The sequence below is a fragment of the Homarus americanus genome, unplaced genomic scaffold (assembly GCF_018991925.1).
Source record: "Homarus americanus isolate GMGI-L3 unplaced genomic scaffold, GMGI_Hamer_2.0 scaffold43895, whole genome shotgun sequence".
NCBI classification, from domain to species: Eukaryota; Metazoa; Arthropoda; class Malacostraca; order Decapoda; family Nephropidae; genus Homarus; species Homarus americanus.
In genome coordinates, this window is record NW_024738072.1 from 1,512,386 (window position 1) to 1,528,930 (window position 16,545).

At 39.3% G+C, this 16,545-nt stretch overlaps 2 protein-coding genes and 1 non-coding gene across 3 annotated transcripts in view; 2 read left to right on the forward strand and 1 right to left on the reverse strand.

Annotated features, from left to right (window-relative positions):
* The first annotated feature begins 559 nt into the window (after nucleotides 1-559).
* Nucleotides 560-6,777, forward strand: LOC121873697 (dynein axonemal light chain 4-like). Its single transcript, XM_042377398.1, has 3 exons — nucleotides 560-817; nucleotides 1,259-1,342; nucleotides 1,867-6,777. Exons 1-3 carry the CDS (start codon nucleotides 746-748, stop codon nucleotides 2,029-2,031), a joined length of 321 nt encoding a protein of 106 aa, XP_042233332.1. The 5' UTR covers nucleotides 560-745; the 3' UTR covers nucleotides 2,032-6,777.
* Nucleotides 6,778-9,591: 2,814 nt separating this feature from the next.
* Trnar-ucu lies at nucleotides 9,592-9,664 on the reverse strand. Its single transcript has one exon. It is a non-coding gene; the product is annotated as a tRNA-Arg (tRNA).
* Nucleotides 9,665-15,020: 5,356 nt separating this feature from the next.
* LOC121873715 (histone acetyltransferase KAT6B-like) overlaps nucleotides 15,021-16,545 on the forward strand; it is a 67,348-nt gene continuing 65,823 nt past the window's right edge. Inside the window, exon 1 of the mRNA XM_042377418.1 lies at nucleotides 15,021-15,435. The gene's annotated coding sequence lies outside the window, so the exon portion shown is untranslated. The remainder of the gene's footprint in view (nucleotides 15,436-16,545) is intronic.

Consider the following 16,545-nt stretch of genomic DNA (forward strand, 5'->3'; position numbering starts at 1 on the left):
GCACAAAATGTGTACCCGTGACATTGTAGTGTACTAGGCCAGTTGTTTGTTTTATATATGATGTGCCAGAATCTATAGACTCCTACATACAAATTTAGCAGGAGTGTATTTCCCGTCCTGGCAATCCTGTGTGTGGGTATGTGTTGTGTGAAGGGTGTTTAGTATGGGAGTTTTAGAGAGTTGTCTGGTGTATTTTTAGTTTAGGGTCACAGATTCCAGATTCAAATTTACTTTATCTTCTTTTCTTAGGCTAGTTTATTGGGCACAACCCTTCCATATTATATAAGGGAGAGCATTCCAAAGAAGCATACATGTTTCCCGCTACAGACGCACGTGTGTCTGTTTACTCCACACAATTGTCAAGGTCAACATGGGCGTGGGGCTTCATCCAGTACTCTTCCAATATTGTATTATATTATATTAGTGTGTGTTTACAGCTTCAACAAACAATATTTATTTAGTAATAATGACAAAATCTAAACGTACATTCAATATTATTTTCTGGTGAAATATCTTGATAAACAACGTATACAAACACGGACTATACTTAGACAAAGAAATATATTTAGTTGTAGAAAATTCAGATCAAATTGATCATATATAGATAGAAAATACATAAAAGTGATATTATGAAGTTACAGCAGCAGGTTATATAAGGTGAAGATAACAACAACACGCAGGTGAGTCTTGACAACGAGGGCGGCGTCGTTAGCAACCACCTCCACACTCACTCTGGCCTCAACAAATGGCTGAATTACGCAAACAAGAGAGCATAGATGACACCAAAAAGATCGTTCATACATATCCTTTATTGCGGGTAAGTATAATGTTACATTGAATATCTTTAATATGTTGTGGGTTAGCCATAAGACGTCTACCAAGTATAGATGGTTACCCCAGACTCAACTCAGTGGTGACAAGGTGTACTGGACACTTCTATAGCTATGGCTAACTGGTATTCTCAGAGGTCCAGTGGGGGGCATCTCCATGGGGCAGTGTTAATGTAAGAGGAAACAGGTGTACTGTAAGATGGTGGAACAGTGAGACATACTAGTGTAACCCTAAGTAAATCGTTGTCAATTTGGAATTTGACAAATTATTACATATTTTATTACTAGTTATGAAAACCACCAAAATGGGCCTTTAAATAATAAGGATTTTTTTCTTTTACTCTTAACCTTTATCCTTTTTGCTACTGTAACTATAAAACAATGTACACCAGAAATAGTTTATTTTGCTTAATTTATATTTTCTCCAGCATACAGACATGTCAGAGGAGATGAAGACAGAGACAATGGAGCTGATAGTTACTGCATGTGAGAAACACCAGACAAACAATGAAGTGAGTCACTTATTGATCCTCCACTCGTATATCATCACAGATCACCATCACGTTTTTATGGGTAACACAGTAGTATGTAATTGTGTCATAAAGTCCTGTACTGCCTCACCTTTTCTTCTTGGATCTTCAAGTTTGTGATATATGAATCTGTACTTATGAACCTCCACTGCCTGAGGCCACTTTTTACCAGAGGACATGACTAATTTAACAATTTACAAAGCCAAATGTTTTCTCCTATAAATGGGATTGATTTGGCCTTGAGCTGTATGGATGATGAAGTGCCACCTCTAACAGAAAACAGTATCTGTCGTTGTCTGTCTAGTTATTGTCACTATATCATATCCTTTGATCAAAGTTGAGTTCAGCCAGAGGTTGTTCAGGAGTATTTTTGTGTATAAATATATCCAAAACAAGTCATTAGAAATGTCATGTGTTCAACTTTGTTTAATTTTGACCTTTCAGATACTGTATTTATCTGCGTCTTGTAGGCTTTATTATTATGACATTATCTTTTGACTTGTCAGAGTGCAGCACGGGTCATCAAGGAGACAATGGACAAACGGTATGGAGCAACTTGGCATTGTGTTGTTGGAGAAGCTTTTGGTTTTGAAGTGTCATATGAAGTCAAGAATCTCCTGTACATGTTTTTTGCTGGTAATCTTGCCATAGCTGTGTGGAAGTGTTGTTAGGGTAAAGTGCTAACATCTGTACTGTACACTGTTAACCTCTTCACCAATGCCAGACGTTTCATTCGGCAGAGAGGGGAGTCCATACACAAGTGGTCATGGATAAAATTGCATTCCAGTTTTCTGATGAAATAAGTTGTTTCAGTATACAGTACAACATGTGGATCACCTGAAGAATCTCCATCCCAGCTTATTTCACCTAAAGATTAACCACACTAATACTAACCTAACCTAACCAATCAACTCACACAACCTATCCTGAAATAAGCTGGGATGGATATTCTTCAGGTGATCCACATACTGTATAGCACTTGTAGTCAATAATTGTGCAATAAGTTGATAGTTTCATGTGTTAAATAGCATAAGGAGTAAATTAACCTTGCTTACAATCTTTTGCTATTTTGCATTAACCCTTAAACAGCGGCTAAGGATTCCCTACTCCACCTTCATATGCACAGAAAATAGAACGTAAGGAACATGAAAGTGTTACTGATGATGGCCACCGTCCCTCCATCTATCATCCACTAGAAATGGCCGCTGTTTAAGGGTTGATAAATCATGATGCAGTTGAAGTAAAGGCCAAATAATTAAAGCTACTTTTATTGTTTTGTCATGTTTTTGGTGTGTAATTTGATCTGTCCTTTGGTGCTGGAGTGATGTTGACAGGTGGGTTAGTTACTTGTTTTTTATGTCCCAATATACCTTTTGTGTGTGTTTAGAAAAGATTTTGGTGGCATTATTTTAGCTGTATGTATTGTACATTATTGCTTCGGGTACTACAGTAGTTTTGAACTCATGCCTTACACAGAAAGGGACTTCAGGATATTATATGTAAACAGAATGAGGAACTGCTGATGTGGTTAAACAGGGCAAGATTTAGGTGTCTGATCTAGGCAACTAAAGTAATTTTTAGTTGGTCTCAAATTCTTAGTTGTCCATGTGTGTGTATGTTGTTTTACTTGTGTTATTATCACTTCAGACATCACATGACATTTCCTTAATTCTTTACAAAATAATCTTTGTAATTCTGCTTAATGTGACCTTCAACTGCCCATACAAATGCAAAGTCTGGGTTTGGGAAACGTTCCATTAACTCAAGATATTTTGCCCTCATATTTAAGAGTCCTGGGTAGAGTTACTTTGCCAGAAATGTGACACTAACCAAATATCAGTACAATATTTTTAATTTATTGATTTCTGAGTTGTTTTATGTTTGAGCTGCAACATGTGCTCACTGCCAAGCATCTCTGGCCAATGCTTGAGACACATTGTAATGCATGACAGAATGAATTTTCTCTATATATTCACTGCTTTAGCGTGCAACTATCTTACATAGATAAACCTGAATCCACTGGTTGTCTCACAGACCAAAGAGGTTTCAGCAGTTGTTGACAGTTTAACATAGTTGTACACTCTCATTCACTTTGAATTCCAACTTGACTACATGGGATAACATGAATCAACTTCAGTCTTTGTTTACAGCATGACTGTCATCACCTTCCTACTTAATCTCTAGAATAATCATTGAAGTTTTAATTGTGTTTCTTACACTTTACTGATCTTGGTTTTTATTATTACACAATACAAGGAATATGTCCCACAGTTTTTGTATACCTGTATATATTATCTTGGGTTTTATGGTGCAGTGGCTGAGGAGAGGCAGCACTCACCTCTTGTACAAAGAGTGACTTATTTGCACACCCAGCTGTGGATGGTCACCTCACTTTAGATGAGAGTGTGAAGGTGAATATTGTTTGTGTCCAATAGCTGACATTATGAATTTAGAAAAGCTTTGTCTCAAAAGTAAGTCTAGTGATTCAGTGTTGTATGATAAAGTGACAACAACATCTAGAACAGCTTGAGAACAATACCTAACTGTTTTTTGGCATCTTCTCCTCTTAACAGTTTTATGATGGAGTAAAATCCCTGTGACACTCTTTAAGACCAATTTCCATAGGTAGATAGACTACATATTGTACAGTCCTTTTTTAACTGTCAGGTGCTGACTAACACAGTGATAAAGTCTACATTAACACAGGTCAGTTTTAACTTGATTCTGTGTTCCAAACTGTGGCATTACGTATACACGTTTCTCTGTCCATTTATTTGCGAGTTATTTAAATGATAAACAAATTATGATTCTATTCAAAACAGCTCTTGTATTTATGAGAATTTTTAAACTGTAGTGTTTATTACTTTTCTTGACAGTGACTGGTAATCACACACATTCACGAGCTCCGTCCAGTTTTGGCAGCATTCCAGTTTAATATGCAAACACTAACTTAGGTAAATATATATTTTTACATGTGTCATAGTTTTGTTGAATATCATGATGTACAGTCACTCAAAAACTATCTACACAAAATTGTGTTGAAAAAAATCTGACACTGAGACAACAGGAGTCACAGTGTTCATTCTGAAATCATCGACACCTCCAAGTAGAGATAGTATTTTGAGTGGCTGTACAGCATCTGATTTCTGTGATGAGGGTAATGTATTGTACCTCAGAGTGTGGATAATATACGGTTCAGTGCCCCAGTGGTTAGAATAGTGGTCCTAAAGTTCATGGTCTTGCCAGTGCCTTCATCAGAGAGGGACTTCAAAAAACAAACTTCACCTCATCTAGTTCACCAACATTGACCCATAAGTCATTGTTTACCACTTATCTGAATTTACTGTTCATTTATTTTATTTTTTATCTTGTTTGATGTATATTTATGTATTATAAACTGATGCATGGGAGCACTATCCTATTGAACCATGTTTTAGAAAATGAATCCCTTCACAATGGAGATGCCACTTTTAATATTTTATTTGGCCAATGTCAGATTATTTTATTCAGCACAAAGAGACTCTCATACACAAGGGGTGAATGAGTGTTTTAGTCATTTGTTTAATATGATGGTCACATATTAGACAAGGCCAAAGGACTTTTACACAGTATTCAAGCAAGCAACTTCAAATGACTCCAAATCTTATTAGTTTATCATGTGAGAAAAATCTGTGGAAAAAAGTGAATGGCTCTGTATAAAGGTACAGTGAATGTTTCAATTACAGTATCTAAAAAGTGAATATGTGGTAATTCAACTTGTCCCAGCAGCTTTTGAGAAGTAAACCTTCATTTAAGGGGCCTTACTTGAATTGATTTCGTTTAATTTATGGGAGACTTTTTTAAAATATAAACTGTAACTGAGTTAATCATGAGTACAGGATAAGGTTCAGTATTTATACTTGATCAGACTTAATGTATGAAGACCATAATGAATTTATACATATACTGTACCAGTACTGTAGTGAGATGTACTGTATGTGTAAGATGTATACTGATTACTGTACTGTAAGATGTATACTGATTACTGTACTGTACCTGTATATGTACAGTCAAAGACAAAGCTTGTGTCCTCGTTCTGTCCAATGATCACGGTCCATCTAACAAACCGTATTGAAAGCCTTGCCACGACTACATCCTGGCAGTAGGGAAGCCTGAAACCAACTGTTCCAATGATACGAGGAAGCGTGCTGAAAGGTTCACCATGTGTGAGATGCTTTCACCAATTTTCTGGCCACGATTTTTGTCTTTGACTGTACATTGGTTTTATTAATAGACCAAAGAATTGAGAATTTTAAGATTTTAAAACATAAACAAGTTCTGTACCAGTGGTTGGCCTGATGAAAGTATTATAAGTAATTGTCTTCCAGTTCTCTGGGCTTAATTATCAAGAGGTTGAATCTCCAAGGTGACTTACAGGGAATGGTGCAGGTAGATCTCAATACAGTATATAGAAGGGTTCTGTAAATTGAAGTGTATTTTCCCACTGACTCCCATTGTACTGGGCTGTTCATTAGGAGATACATTCCTATGAAACAAAAGGATTCCTTTGACACAATAGAATGACACTATCCTACATGGGCCACTGGCCTCCTTCCTCCATCAAGATTGTCTCTAGTTAGGGTGGCCATGAGGTAAATCAGGCAGGTAAACATGTTTTAAGGGAGAATAATAAAAAAAAAATGATGATAATCAAACTTGTACAATACATGTAATGCTAATGACTTCAATCCAAATCAAAAGACAGATATTGTACCATACAATACTGTAATTACCAGGAGTCAGTCATCTCGGTACAACTATGGAAAACGAGATTATTTTTATGAACATACTGTACATACAGTATTTGATTCTATTTTAAGAATGGAATGTGTGATAACTGTATCCAATTCAATACAGTACTGTACCTGCCTGTAACTAAAACAAACTAAACAATACTCTTTTGGCCAGGAGTTCAGACAAACTATCATCGTAAATGTTATTGATGTACTGTACATGACAGTACTGTACTTGGTGCTAAACATTGTCTTGGTGTTTATTGGTGGTACGCTATTTCTACCAACCTGTATTATTTTAATTCCACACCACAGTACTGTACTTGAGTCATGGTGTTGCAGGATGCCAAATTTCTCAAGCATAATTATCACATGATAGAAAGTTGCATACAGTAAACAACATATGTGTGTACGATGAAATTTTAATGGACTAATAAGAATAAATAGTGTCCGGTAACCTGACTTCTGAGTTGATATCACAGGTTACAAACTTAGATGGTGTACAGTATTACCAGAGAGGCACAGCACTGTACACCTAATGGTAACTAACACAAGGCATGAGTGTGAACATTATTATAGTGTATTAGTTTAAGGTCAGGTACTGTATATTTCTGGTACATATTTAAATATAATTATGAGATATCAGGTAGTTTGTTTCATTAGCAATGTTTAAAAATTAATAGAAAAAAGGTACAGTAATGCAGTAAAAGTTTGTACGATGACCACAGTATTTAAAAGAATAAAGACATACCCACACTTAGAAGGATGGAACGAGTGATGTCTTAGAATTGATGGGAAGTACACATGTTGATGAATGTATGGAGATCATGGTATTAAATGGTGTCTGAGGAAGAATATGATGGCTGATGCTGGGATTTGTGAAGTAGAAGAGGTGCACTAAACTTGAAGGCTTGTTGTGGAGGGGATGCATCTTTTACAGTGGTTAGGGGGATATGTGTGTGTGTGTGTGTATACCTCTGTGTGTGCCTCTGTATGTTTGTGTGTGTGTATGCCTCTGTATATGTGTGTGTATGCCTCTATATGTGTGTGTGTATGCCTCTGTATATGTGTGTGTATGCCTCTGTATATGTGTGTGTATGCCTCTGTATGTGTGTGTATGTATGCCTCTGTATATGTGTGTGTGTATGCCTCTGTATATGTGTGTATACCTCTGTGTATGTGTGTGTGTATGCCTCTGTATATGTGTGTGTGTATGCCTCTGTATATGTGTGTGTGTATGCCTCTGTATATGTGTGTGTGTATGCCTCTGTATATGTGTGTGTATGCCTCTGTATGTGTGTGTGTGTGTATGCCTCTGTATATATGTGTGTGTGTATGCCTCTGTATGTGTGTGTATACCTCTGTATATGTGTGTATGCCTCTGTATATATGTGTGTGTGTGTATGCCTCTGTATATGTGTGTGTGTATGCCTCTGTATATATATGTGTGTGTGTGTATGCCTCTATATGTGTGTGTGTGTGTATGCCTCTATATGTGTGTGTGTGTGTGTGTATGCCTCTGTATATGTGTGTGTGTGCTTCTCATTTCTGACCACCCACATTAAACAGAAAACGACGAAATAAAAAAAAATATATATAAAGCAGAACCTCAGTACAGTATTCAGAACACCCCTGGAACTCCACCTGACTGTACTCTGACAAGGGCTGTACTCATTGTGCTTAACTAGGGGGTAACCAGGACTCCATATTACCAATAGTACTTCACATAGCTTCACTGACACCTCTCCCTTGTACTCCAGATTACCTAGAGTACTTCACCTAGTCTCCCACAAACTAATGTGCGACTAGTCAATAGGTAAGTAATATATTGTATATAATTCAAAACTCTCCATACGCTGATTACTGATAAATTTTATGGTATGTAGAAATAAAGGAACCTCTGTATTTATTGATGGGTGACGTGACCACATACTGTAGATGTTTCATGATCTGGACTGAAAAAATCGTTTGAATTCAGTAGGTATCCTGATTATGAAATGTGTCAATACAGTATTATGTTGACAGTTTGAGTTGTGTTATCAGTGAGTTGTGTTGTGTTGACAGTTTGTGTGACAGTGTAGTCCATTCAACAGTTAAAATATTATGAGGTAGAACTCTTTTGGGATAGAGTGACAGGAACCAAGTTGCTCACGTATTGACACACACACACACACCTACACACACACACACACTGTTTCCATCACAAGGTTTACAGTAATGAGAGAGGGTCGTTCATTGGTCCATACCTGTTGATTGTTTACATGTCAGAAAACGTCTAACCAGTTTACGAATCGCTTTAAATTTAGCCCTCAGCTTATTTCACCTTAAGATTAGCCACCCTAATGCTCTCTTGGAGAGGGTTAGGTTAAAGATAAGGGGGCTAATCTTTAGGTGAAATAAGCTAGAGGGCTAATCTTCAGGTGATCCCAGTTTATCAGACATGCAAAATACTCCGGCGGTCAGTGACCCTCTGCCCTAAAATGAAAATATGTAAATTGTAAAGAAATCGTCGATATTTTTTAATATCCTGGCATTACTAGAATAGAATCGTATATAACTCTTGGCACTCTCCAACGCCTGGTGAATGTTAGTTTAGGGTAGGTTAGGTCAGGGTAGGCTAAGTCAGGGTAGGTTAGGTTAGGTCAGGGTGGTCGCTTCTGCATTTCATCAGAGTTTGGGAGAATTCACTTAAAAATGAGTTAAGTAAGAGATAACACATTTCTGGAAGGATTCTGCTGGGTGTGGAAGTGTGTCACATGTTAGTTGGCTGGTGTGTGAATGTTTCCACAGTAATGAATAATTAATAACAAACATTTATCTCTGGGGACCAAAGAATATTTAGTACGATATTAAACTGTTTCCTGTTGTGGTGATTGAATAGTATTGTCGTAGTTAAATGAATAGTAAAGATTTTTCGCAGTTAAATGAATAGTAACGAGTTGTAGCTAAAATACTGTTTGGTTCAGCCGTAAACACAGGTTATGATGATGTTTATTAAAGGTGACATCATCCACAGGTTCAAATAAATGTCAAAGATATGACCCGACACTGCTACCAGGTGAGCTAGGTGGGTGGGCTGCCCCGCGTACAGGAGGGAGGGAGGGAGGGAGCGAGCAGAGGAACTCGAGTTATCTTGACACGCGCATAGGGCATGTTATGACGAAGGCGTGGCACAAACAGGGCGTGGGGCAGGGGCGTAGTGTGAGGGCGGTTGGCGGTGGTGACACAAGACATATAGGGAGGCGCGGCTGGGTGGCAGAGGAGCTGGCTACAGTGGCGGCGCCTCACACACCTTCCCCCCTCCACCTCTCGGTATCGACCACTCCTCCGCTCACATCACTAACCACACCTTTTTAGGACACATCCTTAAGCGGAAATTGAGGTAAACCTACCTGAGCTGTGTGTACATCCAGTGCTCAGCTGTCTTATTATGTGAGGAAAACCATTGTCACCTTGCCTCATCCCTGCCGGGGGTCGAACCCGGGACCTTTGGATTAGAAGTCCAACGCGCTTTCCACTGCGCCACAGGGACAGCTGATCTCCGAAGTGCCGGCCTGCCAGGACAAGGGGAAGCACTCAGCACCATATTAAGGAAAAATACATAACTAGAAGCTGTAACATCAACAACAGGTACTAGCAGGAACATGTCAGGTGATGTTCAACCTACTGCCTGGAACCTGTAGCTACCTGTGTGTAGTACACCTACGCACACCTGTACAACATTACATGTACTTGATGATTCCGACAGACACTAAACAGTACAAAACAACATGTAAAATTGACTGACAATTCACCATGACTGGCCCACACACACACACACATGTCTGTCATCCTCTCATTCGCCTGCCAACCACACACGATTCCCATCCTCATTAAAAATCCTCCCTGACACAATACCTTGCTGTTATTATCACCGCTCAAACTTAATGTCACCGTGCAGCTTGTATCATCACTCAAGATTGTTTACAGATTAAGTGTGATGGTGGGATGTGGTCTCAGATAACAGGTGAGGGAGACATGAGAGGTGAGGCGTGGCTGATCAAGGTCTCGTGTTGACTCTTTAATCAGCAGTAAGTGATAGGCTACTGACCTCGCTGCCATCCATCATCTCAGTCATGCATGCTGTTACCTCTACTACCACACCTGGGATCACCTGAAGATTAGGCACTGCAGCTTACTTCACCTGATGATTAAACAGAAAGGTTAAGTTAGGTTAGGGTGTTTAACCAATCATGAAAAATAAGTTGGGGTGCTTAATCTTCAGGTGATCTCCATTTCTAACAGTATGTGTCGCCGCCATGGCAAATAGTGATGCCATCATACTACTGGTTCATGACAGATTGTAGACATCATACTACTGGTTCATGACAGCTTGTAGACATCATACTACTGGTTCATGAAAGCTTATAGACATCATACTACTGGTTCATGACAGCTTGTAGACATCACACTACTGGTTCATGACAACTTGTAGACATCATACTATTGGTTCATGACAGCTTGTAGACACCATACTACAGGTCCATGACAGCTTGTAGATATCATACTTGTTGAGGATAACAACTTGTAGACACCATACTACTGGTTCATGACATTTTGCACCTGTATGTCGTTCAGGTGTTGGAATCCCACATGAATCTCTGATAAGAAATGTCCACAAGTGCTGGGTTTTTCAATTATAATATTAAATGAGTTAATACCGAGTATCTGCTGGCGCCTTGTGTCTAGTGTATGAAAATTATATAAAGCAGACCGACCTTTCCAGCACTGACGACACAACGCCACAATGACGCAGTGACAAAAGATGACAACAGCGCGCCTTACTGTCCCGCTGAGATCACTGGAGATGTATCCGTCCCCCCTCTCCTCTCACCAGTTACTTCTACATGTAGTCTCTTAAAACATATCTCTATTTGTGAGGGGGGGGGGTTGAATTTCAGAATGAACACTGACTCCTGTTGTCTTGGTAGGGTCGCCAAAATCCTTCGTCCGTTGTGTCATGTTTTTACAATACAATTTTGTATACTACTACTACTACTACAACAACTACCGCTACTAATAATAATACCAATCTTACTACTACTACTACTACTATAATAATAAAGTCCTTAGCTAGTTTTATTTCAGCATGTGGGTAGATAATCATGGTCGATTACTTGGTGTGGATTAGCAGGTGAGACGCCGCGAGGACTGACTCACCTGTCATCGACCACATATTGACCACAGGTATTGACCCAGGTAACCCCCTCACAGGTATTGACCCAGGTAACCCCCTCTGGACACCACTACTCTGATTTAGTGGAGTCAACCTTATACTCTACACTATCACCAGAAGGTATTATCTCAGTGTTGTGTTAGCTAGCAGTTGTTATAGATCTAGACAACAGGTATTGGTTGGATCATCTGAAGAATCTCCACCTCAGCTTATATCACTTAAAGATTAATCATACTAACACTAGACTAACCTAACCTAACACTAACCCGCACCTCACCAAAGCAGCCAATCAGACGTTGTTACTCTACAAATATATACCTATTGTCTATTTACATGACAACAGGGTTACTAGCTTAATATGGGTAATAATGTTAGTGTTTTTATGATTATTATAGCATTTAATAAAACAATATTGACTTACTACATCCTGACAACAAGAGTGATCGCAAGTCTTTGTAGGGCTGGTAATAGTGCGTTCATCTGAGCCAACACTACATGATTGTTCTTCTCACAATAATGTATATTTAACCTGGAGACACTCGGCTAAAAGACACTCTCCTGATATTATGTTGTGCAGTAACTATATAATAAAACCTTTACTGATCGGCAGACAGCGGGAGGTCACTGTGATGGCCTTGATCGTTGCTCTCATGTCTTCAGTTTCTTTGACATGGCAATTTTTTGTCTTCTTCTTCACTCATGTAGACAATATCTCACTCACCTGACAGGAAGAACGCGCAAACAACCGTATCTGCCACATACCTGCCAACCGTTATCGATTAGTTATACCGATAGTGTCAGCGAGAGAAACGATCATTTACCATGTGTTGGCTCCCCAGCTGCTTGTCACCTGCCCTTGTAAACTGCTAGTACACACAGGTAATAAATCAGGTGTTATAAATATTATTGAGGTGTGTTCAGAAACTATCTACTTCTTGGCAGGAAACATATTGTGGTCGTGACGCCGTGAACAACAAATATTTATAATAGTTTACTTGTTTATTGGTCTGGGTACAGATTGTGACAAGTTTGTACAGTACTAGGAATTTTCCTCATCACCTGAAGATTAAACACCCCCAGCTTATTCCACCTGAAGATTAGACACCCCCAGCTTATTTCACCTGAAGATTAGACACCCCCAGCTTATTTCACCTGAAGATTAGAACCAACTTATTTCACGTGAAAATCAGACAACCCCAGCTTATTTCACGTGAAAATTAGACAACCCCAGCTTATTTCACATGAAGATTAGACACCCCAGCTTATTTCACATGAAGATTAGACACCCCCAGCTTATTTCACATGAAGATTAGACACACCCAGCTTATTTTCACATGAAGATTAGACACCCCAGCTTATTTCACGTGAAAATTAGACAACTCCAGCTTATTTCACATGAAGATTAGACACGCCAACTTATTTCACGTGAAATTAGACAACCCAGCTTATTTCACGTGGAAATTAGACAACCCAGCTTATTTAAATGAAGATTAGACACCCCAGCTTATTTCACAAGATTAGACAGATTAGACACCACATGAAGATTAGACACCCCCAGCTTATTTCACATGAAGATTAGACACACCCAGCTTATTTTCACATGAAGATTAGACACCCCAGCTTATTTCATATGAAGATTAGACACCCCAGCTTATTGATAAAAAGAATCTTATTTTTTTGTGATGTGGGAAATCATAGGAATCGAACCAGTGGCCTCTATGAAGTGAACGCTGTTTCTACTCTACCACCGCACATTTCCATCAAAGCTTAAGCAAAACTTTAGTGTAGATAGGGCGTGAAGGGGAGAGAGAGGAGGAGAAGGTCGGAGATTAATTAGATATTGTTGTTCAGAAGACAGAGATATTTACCGTACAATAATCTATGGCGTTTGCTATTGTTGAACTCTGATATTTCAATTTGTTTATACATCATAATATTAACGTGTCCATTTTTTATATAATTAAACTAAATTTACTTTCATTTCATCTGTGAACGCCCATTCGTGTTTCATATAGTAAAGAAAATAAATTCCTGTCTTCTGTAGATTTACCATGATAAATAAATTTCTTATTTCACTCATTTATCTACAATGTCCTATGTTAATTTACTAATTTGTTAAATGAGCTGTAAATCATTTTAATTTATATCTTAGAAAGAGAGTCTTAGATGGTGGTGGGGCTGGATCATCTGGTCTACATCATTCACCAATTATAATGTTTGACAGTTTTATGATTATATTATTATCATGGACGCCACTACCCTCTAACTTTATATCTACTATCCCTCCATAACACCATAAGGTTAAAGAATAAGAATAAGAGCCATTTATGCCATCATCATCCTCTGTTACCATTAAACCCACATTTCGTGACGGCATTGGACTTGTAATGATGACGTCACGATAAACAAACTTGTGTGGTGGAGGGAACTACCTCGTCCTCCTCCTCTCCTCTACTGAAAGGATTCTCGACTTTTTGTGACGTCATCAACTTCAAGCGAATACGTCACTGGCATCTACTCGCACGTGCCTGCATAATTTTGCGTTATTTATTTCCAACAATTTAATGCTACATCACTGGCATTATTTTAAACATTATCCTACATCTAATACGTACCAGAGACATGTTGTAGTCTACCCATGGAAGTTTTCGTATTCTATGATGTCATTATCCGATATCTGGTGCCATCATCAATGACGTCATATACGTAAACACGCCAAAGTATGAGGTGGACTGAACCAACCGCGCATTTAAACGCCCGGGTAAGGAGCTTATGGCTAGTGAGGCCATCTTAGCTCATCTGTTTAAAATTTTAATGGTAATACAGGCACGAAAACCGTGTATTATCCCCTGCTCAACTAATGGGGAGCAATAAGTATGATGACGTCATATACTGGCGGATGATTGGCTGGAAATACGAGATAGGGGGGCTGTTTGTTATGGTTGTACAGTGTGTGTGTATGGGTGTGTGTGGGTGGGTGTGGGTGTGGGGGTGTGTGGGTGGGTGGGTGGGTGTGTGTGTGTGTGGGTGTGTGTGTGTGTGTGTGTGTATGCATTACTCTACAATATATATATAGTGTTTTTTTCTCTAGATCAGTAAATACATTATGACTTATGACCAGATGTTGGCAACACTGATACACCTCTGGACAAAATCACTCCAGGTCATTTACCATTGGACAAAATATCATTACCTTGAGTTTCTATTTGTATTATAATGTCCAGTGAAGTTAAGTTAGATTAAGGTGCATTGAGTTAGGTTAAGTTTAGGTAAGGTTATTTTTTATTAGATTAGGTTAGGTTAAGGGAGGTTAGATTAGGTTAAGGTAGGTTAGATTAGGTTAAGGTAGGTTAGCTTAGGTTAGGTTAGGTTAGGTTCGAGAACACGATCTCAGTTACTCTATACACTGTCCCCACCACACACACGTCTCTCCCACACAGAGTCGAGAGCCTGTGGGCGTTAGGTGGTAGGAGATGGGTGGGGGTGTTAAGTGGTAGGGGGCTGGGGTGAGAGGTAGATGGGAGAGTGGTGGGTGGGTGCTGGAGGAGGGCGGAGGCGGTGGTGGGGTGAGGGTGATGGCGGATGAGGGTGGGTGGAGGGTGCAGGGGGTGAGGGAGGAGGGAGCACATGAACTCTTTTTCTATTATTTAACAACACACATTTTCCGCTGAGTCAAGAGTATTCCCCATTTCTCTCTGAATATATAATGTAATTACTTCTTGTTATTAAATGTGATAATAATATAATCCGGAATGTGAATCGTATTAAGTTAACAGTGAGGTGAGGTCCAGGTTGCGCCACCACGTGCATACCTCGCCCCAGGAAGCCACCGCCACGCTCCCTCCTTCATCAGTAGCGCCACTCACTCATCACACCAAGAAATGTTTGTTTTAGGCTAAGGCTGACCAGTGATACATCTCATTAAAACAATGTATCAGTTTGCCACCACAGATAGTCAGTCCCGTGATGACTTGCCACGCGCGAGTTCTCCCGTGATGACTGATGATGATGATGTGTGGTGACGTCATGAATCAACAAAACCCTACCATTATCTCAGGTTGATTGTCACCTGAAACCTTTTGTCACAGGTAAGTGTTTCTAGCAAGCGTCTTCACGTCTCATATACGGTGTCATATCGTTTCCACGTGCGTCTTATCTTGGGAGTTTAGTGGAGGGTGATGACGTCATAAGTGCGTCATCACCATTGACAGCTTGTCGTCCGCCTCCACCAATCACGACCCACTTGTCTCCCCATCAAAGAAAACGGACCCACCACTTATATACAGCCGATTTTAGCTATTGTTTTAATTGATATATCCATTCAGGTAATTAGTAATGATAAATACTAAAGATCAATGCTATTTGAAGTAAGAAAAAAGGTATTGTGTTGTGATTAACGCCGATAAGGGTTAATACATGGATCGCAACAGTGTTTAGAGTGTTGGTAATTTTTTTTGTGGCTCGCCTCAACCCGGGATCTGCGCGGCAGCCATTTTGTTATGTCTCCGCTCTTTGTTGTGTGTGAGTGATGTCGTGAAATATTTGTGATTTATCGCGGATACACTCCGTCTAGCAGTGGTTTATATTGACTACAAGAAATTAGATATTACAGCGATTATATAGGAAATCTAAGAATGTGTTTAAGTGAATATTAAGGTGGATAAATAGAACAAGAAGTGCAGCTGGCTGTGTCGCTTCTGTGTGGACGGGTAAGCTCTACGTATCCTGGTTCGTTGGGCTTATTTTGGGGCTCTACAGGGGTTGTCGGTGCCCCTCTTTCTTGATTATATGCACCGACTTGAGTGAAGTTATCAATCTGATGGCTTGGTGTCTTACTGAAATTTTAATTTGTGCTTCAAAATAGAACAAGATAATGAGGAAGGCAGTAGACTCCACGAAAAATGGCGTCGCGCTTTGAGGTTTTGGATGGATTTCATGCGGGCTCTTCACCATTGGCTCGGCAGATTATTCCTGTACCTTAAAATATCCATATGAACTTTATATCTCGTGTTATAATTGTTGTGTAATGTTTGTTAAGGGATAGAGAGGTTGTGGTGTGACGTCCCCAGATGCCTTAGTCGCATTGATATAATCATTATTGCATTATAAGCCCTCCATATTCTCCTGAAGGATCCCGCCACACGTTGGAGGAGGAACAACGTATAAAATAATTTTATATGAACGGAAATCCGCTTCTC

Coding starts and splice junctions, on each gene's coding strand:
- LOC121873697 (XM_042377398.1), top strand. CDS start 746: ATGGCTGAATTACGCAAACAAGAGAGCATAGATGACACCAAAAAGATC. Junction 818..1,258: donor ATACATATCCTTTATTGCGG/GTAAGTATAATG, acceptor TATTTTCTCCAG/CATACAGACATGTCAGAGGA. Junction 1,343..1,866: donor AACACCAGACAAACAATGAA/GTGAGTCACTTA, acceptor TTGACTTGTCAG/AGTGCAGCACGGGTCATCAA.